At 39.0% G+C, this 17757-nt stretch overlaps 2 protein-coding genes across 2 annotated transcripts; one reads left to right on the top strand and one right to left on the bottom strand.

Moving 5' to 3' along the window:
- Window positions 1-700: 700 nt before the first annotated feature.
- LOC124544551 (nuclear protein localization protein 4 homolog) lies at window positions 701-16606 on the bottom strand. Its single transcript, XM_047123143.1, has 10 exons — window positions 16467-16606; window positions 15887-16156; window positions 15623-15777; window positions 15329-15501; window positions 13764-13979; window positions 12628-12820; window positions 12273-12406; window positions 12024-12184; window positions 2691-3220; window positions 701-2223 (listed from the first exon to the last, which is right to left on the bottom strand). The coding sequence occupies exons 1-10, from the start codon at window positions 16485-16487 to the stop codon at window positions 2211-2213; spliced, it is 1866 nt and encodes a 621-aa protein (XP_046979099.1). The 5' UTR covers window positions 16488-16606; the 3' UTR covers window positions 701-2210.
- Window positions 5615-8729, top strand: LOC124544552 (peptidyl-prolyl cis-trans isomerase E). The gene has a single exon (XM_047123144.1). The coding sequence runs from the start codon at window positions 5814-5816 to the stop codon at window positions 7308-7310; it is 1497 nt and encodes a 498-aa protein (XP_046979100.1). The 5' UTR covers window positions 5615-5813; the 3' UTR covers window positions 7311-8729.
- Window positions 16607-17757: the final 1151 nt, after the last annotated feature.

The following is a 17757-nucleotide window of genomic DNA, read 5'->3' as shown; positions in this document are numbered from 1 at the left end:
GCTTCGTGTACAGCGCACACTGTATTTATCTGCTCTTTGTATAAAACTTACTGCGACACCCAATATGAAGACAATTATATTAATATAATAAATAAACATAATTTGAAATTCGAACAATATTTTCTCATGATAATATCGCAAATAATATAACTCATCTTCACACATGCAAATCCTGGATCATTTAATGTATGTAAAAAGTGATATCGAATAATGATCACATTATGATATAAATTAATTACACTTGCAACACCGAAAAAGAAAAAATGTTATTTACAGTGATATCTGACAGAAGCGTTTTAAGAACATTCATTAGTCACACGAAAAGCCTTAATATTTTATAAAATAATTTGTACAAAGCTTTACCAGATAAATGTACAAGTATTTTAGGTTGAAATATTTCCGAAAATCAGTGAATAAGCTATTACCATTTCCTTTACTTTTAAAATGTAATTGGAAGCAATTTAACAAAATGGATATATTCGAACAAATTTAAGCATCGGTATTCTCGGTATTAGTATTTATAGGTATTGATAAAGCAACTGGTGACACTCCTGTGATCTGAATCTGACTAATCAAACGATATGAAACGAATAAATACAAAACGATTTGTAAATCCACATTAAAATATGAATCGAATACAACTCTATATTATATTTTATATTGAAAAGGTCAAATTATAAAAAAAAGTAAAACAATAAAATCAGAAATAAAAAGTGTAATTAAATTAAAATCAATGAATACAGACATACTTTCATTTCAAAGTTAAGAAGTAATTATTTCAATATAGGCTATGGATCTTTGGAGTTCGGATCCTTTTCGTTGAAACACGTCCAATTTGACATCTGCATTTTTGATGAAAAGATTACTGTAACTTTGCCGCTCTGAAGCTAGCAGCATTTGATATTATAATAATCTCAATCGCTCAATACATTAAATACATATCTGACAAACAACTTCATTATAAACCAGAGCCAGCTCGGGTTACGAACTCTTTTAAATTGATTGAAATAGTAAAAGTTGAAAATATTTTTTTTTTCATGAGCCATTTTCGAACGCCTTAACATTTAAGAGCGGCAAAATAACAAGACGTTAAAATACAATTTACTTCTATGCGAGTTGATTTTGATTGTATTTTTTTAAGCAATTGCTTTGCAATAAACTACAGCTAGTGTCCATTCCTTGGAATTTCCTGGAATTTAATCATTTTTACGTTCATTTGCAAATGCTCAGCCGAGCCTTGTATCAATATACACTGGGCGCGTTTCGAGATTAGCAACTCCATTTAACGAGATCGCTTTAAACATTTTAAGTAGAAATTGTATAAAACTAAGAACTAGCGCGCACTGGTAACTTTTGTCACGGTGACTGTTTCGTCACTCTTATCGAGTCCATGAATATGTATGGAGGTGCGCGCACATTACGACGTGACATTTGTGTCTGCATCTGTACATATTCACGGATTTGACAAGAGTGACGAAACAGTCACCGTGACAAAAGTTACCAGTGCGCGCTAGTTCTAATAGTTACGTGAATTGGATAAACTTCCGTTTGGCCCACATCTAAGATTGATCTGGGTTTTGGTACAAACGTGGATATCAATGCGCTGATGATTAATTAAAATACGCGCAACATTTTATTTTCAAGGTCGAATCTAGTAAATCTCATTTATTGTTTTTATAAGTAAGTATTAAAAAATGTAGGCTTTGTGATACATTTTTTTATTCAATACAATTTAGTGTAGAATCTAGATCGAATCTCAAATAATTTGATAGACCATAGAAAACAAATGTACCAAAACTTTGACCAATCAGAGTTTAGGACTAAACGGAAGAACACGCCAACACTTTTATGATTGTTCTTTCACGTCTTTTAAACTTCTTTGATATAACGGAGCTCCGGAGCGCTATCACAGACTTTTCTTACAAGAATATAAAAAAAATATTGACGAATAAATAATTTAGATAATAATAAGAGCAAAATTAACAAACACAATGTACATACAGCTCATAATTGTAAATATTGAAATATAACTACGCAGTACGTTCTTCAGTGAATACAAATAGAATAGGGTACAATAAAATAGCATTTATTTCCAATGTCTTAAAGTAAATAATAGAACAAATCGACACTAGCGACTAACAACTTCTAGTTCCCGGCGCCGCGCGCTGTCTTTAGTATAAAAGTGAACCCCCCCGCTGATATTCTTCTATTTACATCGCGTTTCTGAAAACATACAAAAATAAATTAAATACACAAAAGTAATTGATTAATCGTAGATACTTCTGACTATTTAGATCAGCAATATCATCGAGACACAGTAGTAACCTACTGCTTTGATCTTTTTAATGGTTCGTTAGGTTGAGTTGTATACGAAACAATGTCAAGCGAGGTCCTTTTTTATAGTTTTGCAAAGATTGAATGTATTATATAATGTTGACGTACATGTGTCAATGTTGTGTATAGCTGGGCGCAGTCGGAGTAGCAGGAGGTAACGTTAGACAGTTAGGTACGACAGTATTGACAATTAAAAATAAATAAATTTGATCTCGTAAGTACAACTCATTACATTACCCGACAAAGGTTCGCACTTAATTCTAATGGATAAACGATGGATTACAAGGAGACTTTTGACTGAGGTAAAAATAAATCTAATGAAATCAATAAAGCCTCGTGAATCGCGTCACACTCGCCTCGGCATGGCGCACATCTCGCAGGCGTCCATGGGCGCCGCGTTGTGGAACGTGCACAGCGGGCACGTCCACACGGCCGCGTCCGCGCCGCCCGCCTCCGCGCCCGCGCGCGCCTCGCCCGCCGCCTCCGACTCGTCGGCGGCGCGCGCGAGGCGCAGCAGCGTGGCGGCGTGCGGCGCGCCGCGCCACGCCTCGGCCGCGGCCGCGTCGCGCGCCAGCACCGCGTCCAGCAGCGGCTGCAGCTGCTCCAGCGTCAGCGGCAGCGCCTCGTTGCTCGCCATGTACAGCAGCACGTGGAAGTCGGACACTGCGTCGAGGAAGGAGGGCGCCTCCTGCAGGTGGCAGTGCAGCGCGCGCAGCGACTGCACGTGCCGCTGCAGCGGGCGGTTGGCGGGCGGGAACGTGGCGCGCGGGCTGAAGGTGGGCTGCTGCGTGGTGGGCGCGACGCCGCACGGCACGTCCACCAGTAGGTACGCCACCGGCAGCCGCTTCGCCGACACGCCCACCTCGTTGCCGTACGCGTCTCGCTCCTGATGACCGAAAAATAAATACTTATAAATATAATATTTTTAAAATAGTAGGTATCTTTTGCAAGAGAAAATGTTAAAACAAATATATAATGAAAATTGAAAAAAAAAACAGGAATAAATAAATGAAATAATACTTTATAATCATTCTTCTTTGATAAATGTCGAAAATGCCAAATAATAATTGACCTCCGAGATTATTTGCGTCATGCGCCTTAAAACTAAGCTATAATCTGTCTTATAAACGACATGTTTAAGGACAAGTTTTTATTTATATGTTAGAACAGATACAACGAACACGATTAAAATACATACGTATTTCAAAAGATAAGCTAGTAAATAAATTATTATCCTATTCGATTGACATACAATATTGGAGACTATTCCCAAACCCTCAAATTCTCGAATCCGATACGACTGGAAAGATTTCAGGAGAAGGATCTGCTTGCTTTCCAAGACACGAGAGATTCAAAGCGGCAACTTACAACAGCTACTAAGAGCTGTCACCACAAAAAACCCTACTGATTTACTTATAGCCCGAGGCGGCGTGTGAACTCACGATCTCCGAATTAACAGTCACATAGGCTAGCTACTAGACCAATGAGGCATACGGTATTAATCTTAATCATTACAAATACTTCAAGAACTTCAAGTATTTTTCGTCATTAAAAATTGTCGTTAGCATTTCGCAATTTAAACCGGTAGTTTCTTAGGTATTACCATTTATTCAATAAACACAAAGCCAATCGGTGAAATGAAATATTAGTACATACTTATCGTATTTTATCGTATGGAGTCGAGATGGCCCAGGGGTCAGAACGCGTGCATCTTAACCGATGATTGCGGGTTCAAACCCAGGCAAGCACCGCTGATTCATGTACTTAATTTTTCTTTATAATTCATCTCGTGCTCAGTGGTGAAAGAAAACATCGTGAGGAAACCTGCATGTGACAAATTTCATAGAAATTCTGCCACATGTGTTTTCCACCAACCCGCATTGGAACAGCGTGGTGGAATATGTTCCAAACCTTCTCCTCAAAGGGAGAGGAGGCCTTTAGCCCAGCAGTGGGAATTTACAGGCTGTTGTTGTTGTTGTATCTTATTTTTGTTTCATTTCTTTTTTTTTTATTATACAAGGAAGCGGACAAATAGTTTGTCTCATGTTAATTGGATACCACGACAGGATAGACAATGACGGTGTAAGAAATATTAACCAATCCCTACATTGCGAATGTCCCATCAACTTTGGCAACTAAGATGTTATGCCCTTCTGCCTGTGGCGCAATCACCAATCAAACCGGATATGGTGACTTAAAAAATATAATCCAGTTAAACTCTATTTATTCTTTACGAAGTCGGATCAAGTGGTTAGTATGTAAGTTTGCATCTATAATACAATTTAGTATGTAAATTTTCTGATATCGTGATAATACACATCAGACATCTATGATAACAGCTAGCGTGATAGCAGTTTTAAAATATTTACATTTCACGCGATAAACATTGATCTAAATGATATGTACTTATTTATCAGTCATTTGTTTAATGTTTCAAAATAAAACTGTAGCTTTACAAAACATTGATTTTTCATAATAAACTTTTAATCAAAAAAATATAAATTCGCATGACGCCGTAATAAGCTTTTTAATTACGAAGGATGTGTACAAAATTCAATCCTGAGTTACGGTCGCAAGTGACAAGGTCGTGACGAACAATCTGTATTATAAATTCATCTAGATTCAATAGCACGCAAGCGTAGTAATCATATGTCGGCCGGTACCTATCCCAGGCGGCTCGTTACGTAAGTGGCGTTACGTAGCTGTGCATCGGTGGGCAGAGGGCTCGCTCGACCTGCGCGATCGATACCCGGGGCCGGACACCGTGTGCGACACTGTGTCTCACCGTGTCATATTGTGCGTTGCGCGTTGCCGATAAGCCGGCTGTGATAACGCGGGCGGCCAGCGCGCGGCGGCGCTCTGTGACCCGCCCGCCTTTATCAAAGAATGTCACGCTCAGCTGTGTGAAGTATTCGCGAATTGACGTTGTCGTACGCTACAACATTGTAGCGACGTCGTTTATGGGTGTTATAAAAACTTAATATGACTTTAAATTAACGAAAAATATTGAACAATATTGATATACTTCAACTATTATACCTAATTTTTAATTTGCCTCAAATCTATAAACGAACAGAAACAGTTGTTTCATTTAGCTACATTTTATTACTATTTCAATGAATACGATAAAATAAGAAATGTAATGTAGTATAAAAAATATATATAATGGAAGAATGTTCTATTTGTCTTATACATGTAAACCTTTTGGAAAATTTAATAAAATACTGAAAATAAATAACGTCCTTACAACGTCATTGCGACTCACCGTAATCTGTTGATCGAGCGACGTGAAGCTCGGCGCAGAAGCGAAAAACAACATGGCGTTTGTACACAAAACGTAAAATGATGTGGCACTCCACATTAATAGTATTATTTTAGTTATAATTATTCATAGTTTTAAAACGAACCCGGGGTTTTGGCAAGCGAATTTCATAAAATGTGATCCAAATATTTAAAACAACGCCGCATCGAACTGGACGATGGCGTGCCTCGCGCTCGAAGACATCGAAGAGCTGGCGCTGTGCTCCTGCTGCAAGTGCGCCTTCGACGACGCCGAGAGAGCGCCAAAGATCCTCGCGTGCAAACATCACTTCTGTTTGGCATGCACCCGCGGCGTGCTAGGCGGCAGCCGCGAGGTGCGCTGCGTACACTGCTGGAAGCGCACCGAGCTCCCCGAAGGACGCGCTGAAGCCTTACCGACATACGCGGCGGTGCTCGCTCTGGCACGGAAGCTGGCACCGGAGCCGCCTTGCGCTACTCACGCGCTGCCTGCTCTCTGGTGCGCGGCGTGCGGCGTGCGCGCTTGCCGAGCCTGTGACCACACACACCACGCGCATTCGCTGCGCCCTCCGCGGGAAGCACGCATTCAGTTGCAACGCGACGCTCGACTTCTGTTAGCCGATCTACAGCGTCTCGCCGTGCGCCAACGTGAGTTCCTGTTACGCGCCCTTGATGCTGCGACGGCGCTCAAAGTGCGCCTTGAAGCAGAGCTCGCCGCGCCGGGCGGCCTTCTGTCAGCAACCGAGCGTGCTCTCATCGAGATAGACTACGCTTTCGGTTCGCTCGCTACAGCGTCTACAGAACGAGATCGCCTACGCGCCCGCCACGCCGAGGCGCTTCTGCAATGCCGGCTTGACGATCTCATCCGCAACGCGAGTGTTCCGCTCGACTTCGAGCTGATGCGTCGCGCGCTCGCCGGACTAGGAGCAGGCGAATTCACTGCTTCAACAATGGTAGAGTGTCGTGATCCCATTCTGTTTCTGGCCAACTACTGCACAGCGCAGCTGTACACTCGACACTGTCTAGCGCGACGGGCTCGGCTCTTGGACGGCGCGACAGACAGCGTGGCGGCGACGCTCGAACTAGACGCCGCTCCGGACGTCTTATCGGATGCAGTGGACGCCTCTCCGGGGGCGACGAGTGGAACGACAGTGTCGAATGCCGCCGTGGGATCTCCTATACTACGCAATCCTATCGTATTCCCCCTATTTTATTTCAATATAGAAGTAAACGGTTCGCCTTTCGGTCGCGTTGTGGTAGAAGTGCGCGAAGACGTTGCGCCGCGGATGTCTCGTAATTTCTCAATTCTCACGACGGGTGAGCTGGGCTTAGGATACCGCGGTTGCTCCGTTTTTCAGTGCTGGGAAAACGAGAGCATAATAACGGGTGATTTCGAGCTGAACAACGGCCGCGGCGGTCGCTCCGTATTCGAGGAAAGTTTCTTCATGCCGGATGATACTAAGATGGTAGCGGTGCGGGGCGCTGTAGGCATGCGCCGTTCACAGAAACGCCATGACAACTTAGGAATGGTCGGGTCACAGTTCCGCATCATGCTGCGTGAGATACGAGGCTTCACAGCCATTTTCGCATTCGTAGTGGAGGGCCTAGATGTGGTCGACCGTTTGAGCCGCACGGGCGACAGTGCCGGCAAGCCGCACAGCTCTATCATCATCGCTAGTTGCGGCAAGCTCAATTAAATTGCGCGTTTGTTTTCGAGCATATCAGTCGCGTCTTATTATAACTCCGATCTCTCACCACCTTGTACCTTATTTACATTTTCTAATCGTTGGACCAACCCTTATAGTTTTGTCTTTAAATTTTACTCAAACTGTGAGCTATTTTTGTAAGTATAGAACGTTTTGAAGTATTTACGTGAAGTTCGTCGGCTTGAGCTTCTATACTAGTTTTATTTGCGTATTTTGCGTGAAGTCGGTGTTGGGGTAATGAGTGGCGTTGTCGTGATCGCGTCGAGCTGTATTTTGGCTTTCGCGTCTCGTATCGCGAAGGCAAGTAATGCCGGCAACAGGGGTCCGGCGGCCGGCGTCCGACGTCGGCCGCTCGTTTCGTTTCGTCCTAGAGTTTCAAAGCGCAGCGCACCGAGCGCCAGGGCTTCAACGACTCATCTCGTTAGCGGCTAGTTGGCCTAGTCTAGATATATATCCGATTTAAATAAATATATTTTTGTTATAAGTATAAGGGTGCGTGTGGGGCGCAAGACGCGTTCGTCTGGCGTCAATCAGAGTTCAATTACCTCTGGTCGCACCTCATCACGTTGTAATCTTTAAGAGTTTAAATATAAATTTTCGATCGTATATGTGTGTCAATATAAATGTTAAATGTTATAGATGAATATTATTGATAGAGAATTATTTTGAGCGAGTCGCGCCATCGCTCGCGGTCGTCTGTGCGTAACGTATATTGAGCGCAGATTGTTCGTTCTTGTATCGACGTTAGTGTAAGCATATAGATAAATATATTTACAAGCTATCGTTACCTCTCGAAATGCGATATTCTTCGGAGCGTTACTATTTAATGATAGATCTAGCACGAATTAAATCTCCGGAAGCATAAAGACTGTGATGATACCGTAAGTGAGGCAGAATGAGGAGGCGCGGAGCCTCCTGCCGGTGAGTGCCTGCTTATTATTGGGTAAATCGTATTTACTGTTTATCGTCGTCGTGTCGTTCTTTCGCGTAGCGGCAGCAGGTCGGGAAATTACGGGGGTAGGGGGTAAGTGGGGGGGGGTGATCATGGGTATACTGATTGATCTTTGTGATCCATAGCCTGTTCGTCGTAAAGACTCGCCTATTTGTTAAGTTTATTTTTCTATATTATCGATGTTTATACGAGAACCGGCGACATTCGTAGGTCGTTGGACATCTCTTCGTATTCTATTGACGTGTTGTAAATTGTAATTCGTGTTGACTATATTAAGATTATATGTTTAAATAAATAGTAGAAGACGTTTTATTTCTCGATATAGTTTATGATGTGAATGAAGGTGACGAAAGTGTCGTCTAGTTTGTTAAAAATTGAGAGTGGCATGTGAACTGTCCATTGCGAAGTCGTGATATATAATATATACATATATATATAAATAAATATATGGAGCAGCATTGCGAGTGTTTTACTGACCATTCCATTTTTAAATCCTTTCAATATTTCCACATTACACACATCGACACACACACACTTTGACAACTTTCATGTATAACGAATATTTGAAATAATCCTTGAATTTTTGATTATTGTGCCTACATTACTTCAATAAAGACATAATTATTTAACTCACTGATAACATTTAATTATAATCACATATTAAAATATTAGGAAATAGCATATTACAGACAAATAATATCGAATGGGCAAAGTTTTCTCGGACATATTCCTAACGACTATTGCCTAATCTGTTGATAAAACAGGCTTCCCAAACTGGTGAAGTCGCTCAATAGGATATGATAAAACTATAGCGTTTAGATCATTCGATCTGATCAAATGTAAACAAATAAGATGCTGTAAGTATGTAACACTAACCGTTCCTTAAATCACCAATGAGCCACCAATCTTAGAAACTAATACGTTATGTCCCTTGCGTCTGTAATTACACGAGCTCACTGATCCTTAACACAGGGAAAAACAACAATACTGAATGTCAGTTTAATAAAAAAAGCGGTAAAATATCTAACGACTAGATCTAGCCAGATGTTCTTGTACAAAACCTACCACCACCAATTAGCTTGAAATTGTAAACCCACACACATTAATGAACACTTTTACATTTCGACTAGAGTGTTATTTTTAAAAATCACTCCTCAAGCATCAACTTTCCTAAAATGCAGGACAACAACAATGTAATATTTCTATTATAGCAATGTAGAAAAAGGGAGCTCGAATAGCCTATGTCTGTTGACCTGTTCATATTAATTAGTCACCATAAATTAACATATTATATTCAACCCTCAGTTTCTATTTAATAAAATAACGAAGTGTCAGACGAAGTTAATTTCCACGGATTTTGTAGTAACTGTTCGATCAATTAACTCTTGCTGCTAACATATTTTTAAATACTTAATACCGTCATATTTTACCATAAAATGTTCTTGGACTAGTGCAAAGTATACTTTAATGTGCTTTTCGCAAATATTACATAAAATGTACACTAGCGCACTCTACAATCATACTCTTATAACCTGTGATGGCAAATGGAAGTTTATGATATACTTTCAAGTATCCCGATAACTTAGAGAGAAAAGTAAGGGAAACATATGTTATCTTCGGTTGTAAGGCAGGTGACGTCTTACTTAAACTAGTACACTTCCAAAAGGAGTTTACTAATATGGCAATATATAACATACCATATAGTTTAAATTATAGTACGACACAACTGAGATGTAGCATCGGCAATATTCGTAAAACCGATCACATCCGAATTAAGTACGCTATCCCAAATATTATCAATATTTATTTCTATGTGAATATGATCTTTACACAAACGTAATAATTATATGACCTAATATATTCGTCAATTTAACACGTCGATTTCACGAGAATCTCTATAGATTAGCGACGAATAGCGTCGAATGGCGCGATAGGATCTTATTGGTTGTATAAATCGGCAGTAATCGGTTTTATTGAATTTGCCGATGCTACATGTAAGTTGTATTGTACTATACTGTCTTTTGTGGCTTTTATAAAAACTAGTAGTCGCCCACAGCATCGCCTGCGTTTAGGATGTTGGTTGTTATGTGTTATGCAAAAAAACAGTCTATGTCCTTCCTTGGAGTTTACTTCAAACCAAATTTCATCAAATTCGGTTGATTGGTTTAAATGTAACTGAGCGACAGGCAGACAAACAAATTACTTTCACTTTTATAACATTAATATAGATTATTCTTTCAGTAGTAGTTTTGTTCTTGTGCAAGTTATTATGGAAAGGTCCATCATACTCGTTATTTTACCGACTAAAGGAAAAATATACAGCAACATGAGGTATTGAATGGTAAACGACTCATAATTACAAAACACTTCACATTTTAGATGTCGTGGTCGATTGAGATTCTACATATTAACGGCATATTGTTAAAACTAATTAAATCATATATTTTAATCAGCTGTGCCCGAGACCTTGTACACGTTTGAATTTAAAAAGAAAATAATATTATTATAGCCTAAGTTACTCCTTATTATATAAGTTATCTGCCAGTGAAAGTCCCTTTAAAATCGGTCCAGCCGTTCCAGAGATTAGCCGGAACAAACAGACAGACAGACCGACAAAAATTATAAAAAATGTTATTTTGGCATATGTACCGTATATAAATACATATGCATTGAGTAAAAAAAGGCCATTTTAATATTACAAACAGACACTCTAATTTTATTATACATATCGATCATCCAGAACGACATCGTCACAATTGCAAAAATCTCTAAAATGACTTTTTAATTTCAAACGATCTCATTTCGTACATACTTTCTAGTGTAATATTGTCAGAATTATTTTTATAACAATAATATGTATGAATAGATAACGCTCAATCTGATTATTCTCAATAGGTTAGTTCTTGTCTAATGGTGTTGTATCAGTTGAAGATCGTTGAAGATCTTTGAAGATCTACTTCTGTTGTTTTTGGAACAGGCTATGTGTGACAATGTCTATGAATAACGGCGATCAGTTATCTTTGTTCTGCCTTCCTCTGACAATTGAAAACAACAATCTAACTTGTTAGTTTTTCCGGAAATTCCATTCAATACAATATACAGAGTTGTTCAAGGGAACGCTACCATAGCCATATCATAGACACGAAAATATTTATGATTCCTTATTTTATAGACATGTGTCAACTTTTCTATATCTACTAATTTAAAGAGCATATTCTTTTGAATAATTTAGAATAGTTTTTCAACAGTGATAGTGTTTATTTCAGTAAGTCAAGTAGAGCTGATCTTATAGGAGTTCTGCATATGTGGTCAAAGATATTATCCCTTTTCCAGAAATTTTGGAATTTAGATTATTATTCTGAGTCTAATAGTTTCATCCTTTTTTTTTCATTATTGAGGAAATATCAATTACGCAATGCAAAAGTTGATTTTAAGCTTCAGCTATTCATCTACAGAGTTCTCTTAATTTTATTTTTTTATTATTGTAAAATTATCGTTATATAAATCATATGGAAAAGTATGAAAAATAAGAATGGTATAAAAATATATTTTTTACGCGAGATTTTCTGTAAATAATTTAGATTAAATCTTCCAACTGAATCACTACATTAATCCATATAATGTAACTATTTGACCGCACAGTACATACATTGTGTCAGCATTAGTTCCCTATTACCCTTGAGGGACATTAGCGCCGCATTCCCACCGCCACAGCACCGCCTTACACCAGCCCAGCTGTCGAGGGTACTCACCTTGTAGTACACGTCGGGCACGTACTGCTGCGGCGAACAGTCCCGGATGTAGCCGAGGTCGGGCGCGTCACGCGTGGGCAGCAGGATCCCGTCTCGCACCAACGCCTGGCACTGCCCGGACACCTGGTAGCCTTCCAGGTGGATCTGGTTGTTGCTATCACCTGTAAAGAATGGGAATCATTTTATATCGAAACGTCTTGGCCATAATCATTTTTAATTAACTGTACGAAGGTAAAATTAAATGCTCACCGGTAACGCAGACGGTGACGAACTTGGAACCGAAGTATCCCGACGAGGCGTGACGGCACGCGTTAGGGTGCTCGTTCTGGAAGTGACCCGCCATGATGCACTCCTGCGCCGAGAGAAAGTGTGTATCCACGCCGCTGCAAAGACAAAGGTACGCCGAAATCAATTATGGTGTGAAATCTTACGAAGTGCGTTCAGTACAGAGTCAATTATTGAGTAAAATCTTACGAAGTGCGTTCAGTACAGAGTCAATTATGGTGTGAAATCTTACGAAGTGCGTTCAGCACAGAGTCAATTATGGTGTGAAATTTTACGAAGTGCGTTCAGTGCAGTGATGAGTGAGTGATGTAAAACTAACCGTAGCGACTTGACGGTGGCGGCGGCGAGGTCGAGCGGCAGCAGGTCGGTGAAGAGCCAGCCGACGGGGCGCAGGCGCAGGCGCGCCGCCAGCGCCGCCGCCAGCGCGCCGCGCTCGTCCGCGCACAGCCGCACGGCGTCGCGCGAGCACTCCTGCGCCGGCTCGTACACGGCCGCCACGCGCGCGCGGATGCCTGCGGGACTCAAATCGTATTAGTATTACGACTCATATTTTCTTTTCGCATAATTTTTGTGCTCTGCTTCTTCTGGTTTTAATAAAATTAATCGTAACACGTACAGAATTATGCAAATTATTGTAATGTAAAATGAAATCGAGTAATATCGAGATGGCCCAATGGTTAGAACGCGTGCATCTTAACCGATGATTGCGGGTTCAAACCCAGGCAAGCACCGCTGATTCATGTGCTTAATTTGTCTTTATAATTCATCTCGTACTCAGCGGTGAAGGAAAACATCGTGAGGAAACGTGCATGTGTACCTATTACTGTTTACATTGTAGGTATTCGTCACTAGTTATTGATGAAGCATATCAATTTCTATACTGTTCAACCAAAAGTCATGACCACGGGCATACATAGGTTTTGTAAACAAAGAATATTTTCTATCCATCTGCTGTTATGTTAACTCACACGAAAGTACTATTTTCGATTATTTGAAAAAAGGAATTATTATGTCAGTTACTCGAAATATTTATAAAGCGTAAAGTTTTTAATATTAGATAAACATACTAACTGTGTCAACAAATATTTGGATGAAGGAACGATCCCTGATACATTGAAAATAGGTAAAGTAATTCTTTAAAAATCCTTCTCATTATATAAACAATAATCATTTGTCAGACAGAATTAGTATCAGCAATCAACCTATCACTAAAATTGATTAAGAAATATATTTAAAAAAAATAATATGAAAAGGGAGGGACAAATAATTATAAAATTAAAGCAAAATAATAACATTTCTAATGGGCACTATGTGGGGCATTGATCAAAAATAAAATTACATTTTGCTTGTACTATTAAATTTGTGCATTTAATTGCAGACATTTAAATGTGGTAAGAAATATATTTTGATGATTTGTTTAGTTGGACAAAAATGGTTTATAAAATTATGTCTCACCGAGTGGCACATCCGGATGTCGCTCATACTGTCCGTAGAGCAGACCGATGCGCTGGTGGCCCGTGGCGCGCCAGTAGGCCAGGAAACGGTCCACGGGTGCGGCGTGCTCGAGGAGCACATTGTCGACGTGTCGGTAGGGCTGGCGGTTGAGCGTCACGGCGCCCGGCTGACACGACGAGCAAATACCGCGCGGCCACGGAGGATGCTCCTTGCAGCCTGCACACATACAAATTACATATACAGGCGTACAGAGTCAAAAATATATTTTTTTTAAATAAAACTAGTTATACCGGATTTGAATCGCGTATATTAATTATTTTTGGCATCCCGACGTTTCGAGCACTTTACAGCGTTCGTGGTCACGGGTAGACCCTGACCACGAACGCGATTCAAATCCGGTATAACTAGTTTTATTTAAATGTGTAATAATCGCGAAAATTTAAGACAACACTATATTTTTTTTTATGGTATTGGTTGGCGGACGAGCATAAGGGTCACCATCACCCATAGACAATGATGCTGTAAAAAATATTAACTATCCCTTACATCGTCAATGTGCCACCAACCTTGGAAACTAAAATATTATGTCCCTTGTGCCTATAGTTACACTGGCTCACTCACCCTTCAAACCGGAACACAACAATACTGAGTACTGTTATTTGGCGGTAGAATAACTGGTGAGTGGGTGGTACCTACCCAGACGGGCTTGTACAAAGCCCTACCACCAAGTAAATATATACATAAAAGTTGGTTAAATTTTTTTTGCTGTTACGTGCTAGGTTTATACAGACTCTCTGTTCTTTTATAACCAAACCACTGAACTAAATTGGTTGGAATTTGATGTGAAGCCAACTTGAAGGAGGACATACTTTAGTGTTACATTTTATGTGTAGGAGCTGAAGACCAATCCCAAAAGTGTAGTAGTAGCCATAAGTGACGATTAGGAATTAATAATAATTAGATTATGTTATAACTAGACATCGATTATATGCATTTGCTTATTTGCATATGCAAATGCATAATACTATTTTTATAGCGTTATTGCATATTTGGGTAATTTTTCATAAACAGTGCGTATTTCAGTAGTTAGACATGTTAGGCATGTAAAATAATAAACTTGTCGGTTTTGACGGGATAAAGAAAATTGACGCCTTTATCAACGTCACCGGACAAACTATTCTTTAAGAGGTATCAGCAGGGATAGCTCCAAATTTCAAGCGCCAGTTTTTTCCGATAACGTCAGTTTACGTCAAAAGGTTTCAGCGTATGAATTGAATATTAAGTGGAAAACGTCACAAGTTTGCTATAGAAAATCTGGAAAAATATATTATTGTTTTTTTTTACAAAAAATATATTTAATAAGTTATATTTTTCTGGGTTTGATAGGTCTTATAAATTATACTGTAAATAAATGTCAAAATCTAATTAGAAATGATTTTTGATTGTGCATATTTCGCCATTTTTAGGGCATATTTGCATGCATATGTTGGCATTTTGATAGTGCATATAATCAAATGTCTAGTTATAACAAAGGGAAATAAGTAAGACTTAAAATAATATGGTACCTGGTTTTATTTTGCATGAGAGTTCATCTAGCGTTATGAACTTGCCAGACGTCATCTTACGAAGGTACGAGTGGAATGACATGTGCTTTATGTTATGTTCTTTGAGGTAGCCCTCATCCCACGGTTCCAGAGGAGAACAGTGAACACAGCAACCCTTTGAATTGTGACGGCATCTGCAAATGAGAAAAAAAACATCATTAACATTACTATTGAACTTGACATAGTAAAATAAAATATTTGCAAAAAACAAAACACTATTCTTTAAACAAAAAATTATTCATGAATGTCTCTTACAATTTTTCATCTCTTTGTCGCTGAATAGTTCCTGGAAGTCGATACAGCTCCAAGTCTACTTCATCCTCCACGGGGAGATTAGACTTTGTGGCCGAACTTGAAGGTTCTACTGATGATGGACCAGCCTCGGATTGTTCTTGTGGCTTAATTTTTACCTAATAAAATAAATAAAAAATTAATTGTCAATTACTAAAGTTTATTTGAAGTATACATAAATATACATAGATAATGATAATGGTTACTTGTCAGGTCATAGACACTTACTTCTGCACTGCTTGTAGAAGGTTGATCAAAGAGTACTGTGCCATTAACAGAACTCAAGTAAAGCATGTCTCCGTGTTGTAAGCCATAGTCTCGTAACTGACGTGACTTGCTCGACGTAATTTCTTCTTTCTTCGCGCGATCTTTATACAACGCAAATCCGAAAGTATTGAGGCGTAAGGTTTCATAAACACGTTCAAACAGTCGCGACGTAACGTCGGTATCCAGGGCCTCTACACGCGTCGTTCCCTCGGACGACTGCACCCGCAGCGTCTAAACAAGACAACGAACACAGATGTGACTTAAGTGTCAATAAACCTTGCTTACAAATATGCAGAGTCATCGTAATTATTAAACATTTAACATTCAGACAATTCAGGCTTCACGGTATGTTTATATTTTTATAAGAAACAAAAAAAAACATTGAGTTCTCGTAGGTACGTAGAGAAAAATTCAAAAAGTTGACATGTAACACCAAATTATTTGAAGGTTTCAAAGACCTATATAGGTCCTAATCGAATTATACTGCTATATGTTTATTGAGTTTTTAGTCAATTAATCTTTAAGGATACTTTATATTTACCATTTTCTTAGATCCTGACATTTTTTTAATAAAATAATAAAGTAACTACACAGCACTACACTGACATGACAATTTTAAAGACTGACAATGACATGACATAATAACAACTTTCGTTCTAAAACTTTATGAATCAACACCGAAGCTAGTGACATTATATCTACAGCTTAAACAAAAAATAATCTTCCCATTTGACATTAGCAAAATAATCTATGGCTGGTTGGAAAAAATAGCCTTTAAAGTAAAAATTTTAAAGAAAAACTTTAAGGTTGTTACTGGCCTGTTTAAAATAAAAAAAGTTGTTTTTTAATCCAATAATCTTTATTTTTAAGCTGGATTGATTCAACGTATTCCCATAAGGAGGTGACAATTTAAGTAAATTTTACTAAGTGTTCTATTATATTATATTATTTGTGTCCTCTCGTTTTTTTTAGCTTTAAGGCCCAGCACACGCGGCGCAACGCAACTGCAACGTAACTGCAACGAAACCCTTCTGAAATTATTAGTTTGAAACTCGTTTCAATCGATTTCCACACACGCAGCAACCTCACGGCTCACAATCAGTTCGGTTTTCTGAGAAAATAGAAGTCTGCAAAATGTCTAGTTCAAGTGATGAAGAAGTTGTGGTTATGTATTTATATCTTCGACAAAGGAGAAGGCGTAAAAGAAGAACTATGTGGATACATCCCTCCATTGATATTTATATCAGCGGTCGTATGTTTGTGACTGCCAAAGCATTGCTATTTTTTTTATTGCTATTGCACTGATAGAAAATTCATGGATTGTTATCGTATGCCATTTTGTTGATGAAAAAGGCGCGAAATCTGAAGAAACGCAAACACGAGTTTCCTGCACGCCGGTTTCAATGCAACTGGTTTGAAACGCGTTTCCAACCAGTTTCATACAGGTTGCGTCGGGTGCGGTCTCTCAAAGGAGTCTATGGCTGAAACTCAAAAGTAACTAGAAGTCGCAGTTTCGTTGCAAATGCGTTGCGCCGTGTGTGCTGGGCCTAAAAGGGAACAAATTAAAAATAAATTTATGCTTCTAATTAAAACAACTTAACACTGGTTATTTACGATTAGTCAACGTTATAAAAACAATAATTAGTCGTCCAAATTTAAAAATTCGAGAAATATAATAATCAATGTTCTCTGAATTTTTTCCCCAAAAAGGCTTTAAAAATAAGACACACGAATGAAAGATTAACGAATATTTTTATTTGTATTTCTGTTTCTTGTTGTTTCTGTCTCATAACTGTTGTATTGCTGTTTTTACATTAATACTTAAATTCAAA

This window comes from Vanessa cardui, chromosome 5, assembly GCF_905220365.1.
Source record: "Vanessa cardui chromosome 5, ilVanCard2.1, whole genome shotgun sequence".
Classification (NCBI taxonomy): Eukaryota; Metazoa; Arthropoda; class Insecta; order Lepidoptera; family Nymphalidae; genus Vanessa; species Vanessa cardui.
This window is presented reverse-complemented; position numbering and strand designations above follow the sequence as displayed.

Coding starts and splice junctions, on each gene's coding strand:
- LOC124544551 (XM_047123143.1), bottom strand. CDS start 16,487: ATGTCAGGATCTAAGAAAATG. Junction 12,821..13,763: donor ACATCCGGATGTGCCACTCG/GTGAGACATAAT, acceptor TGAGTCCCGCAG/GCATCCGCGCGCGCGTGGCG. Junction 12,407..12,627: donor GCCACCGTCAAGTCGCTACG/GTTAGTTTTACA, acceptor TTGTCTTTGCAG/CGGCGTGGATACACACTTTC.
- LOC124544552 (XM_047123144.1), top strand. CDS start 5,814: ATGGCGTGCCTCGCGCTCGAAGACATCGAAGAGCTGGCGCTGTGCTCC.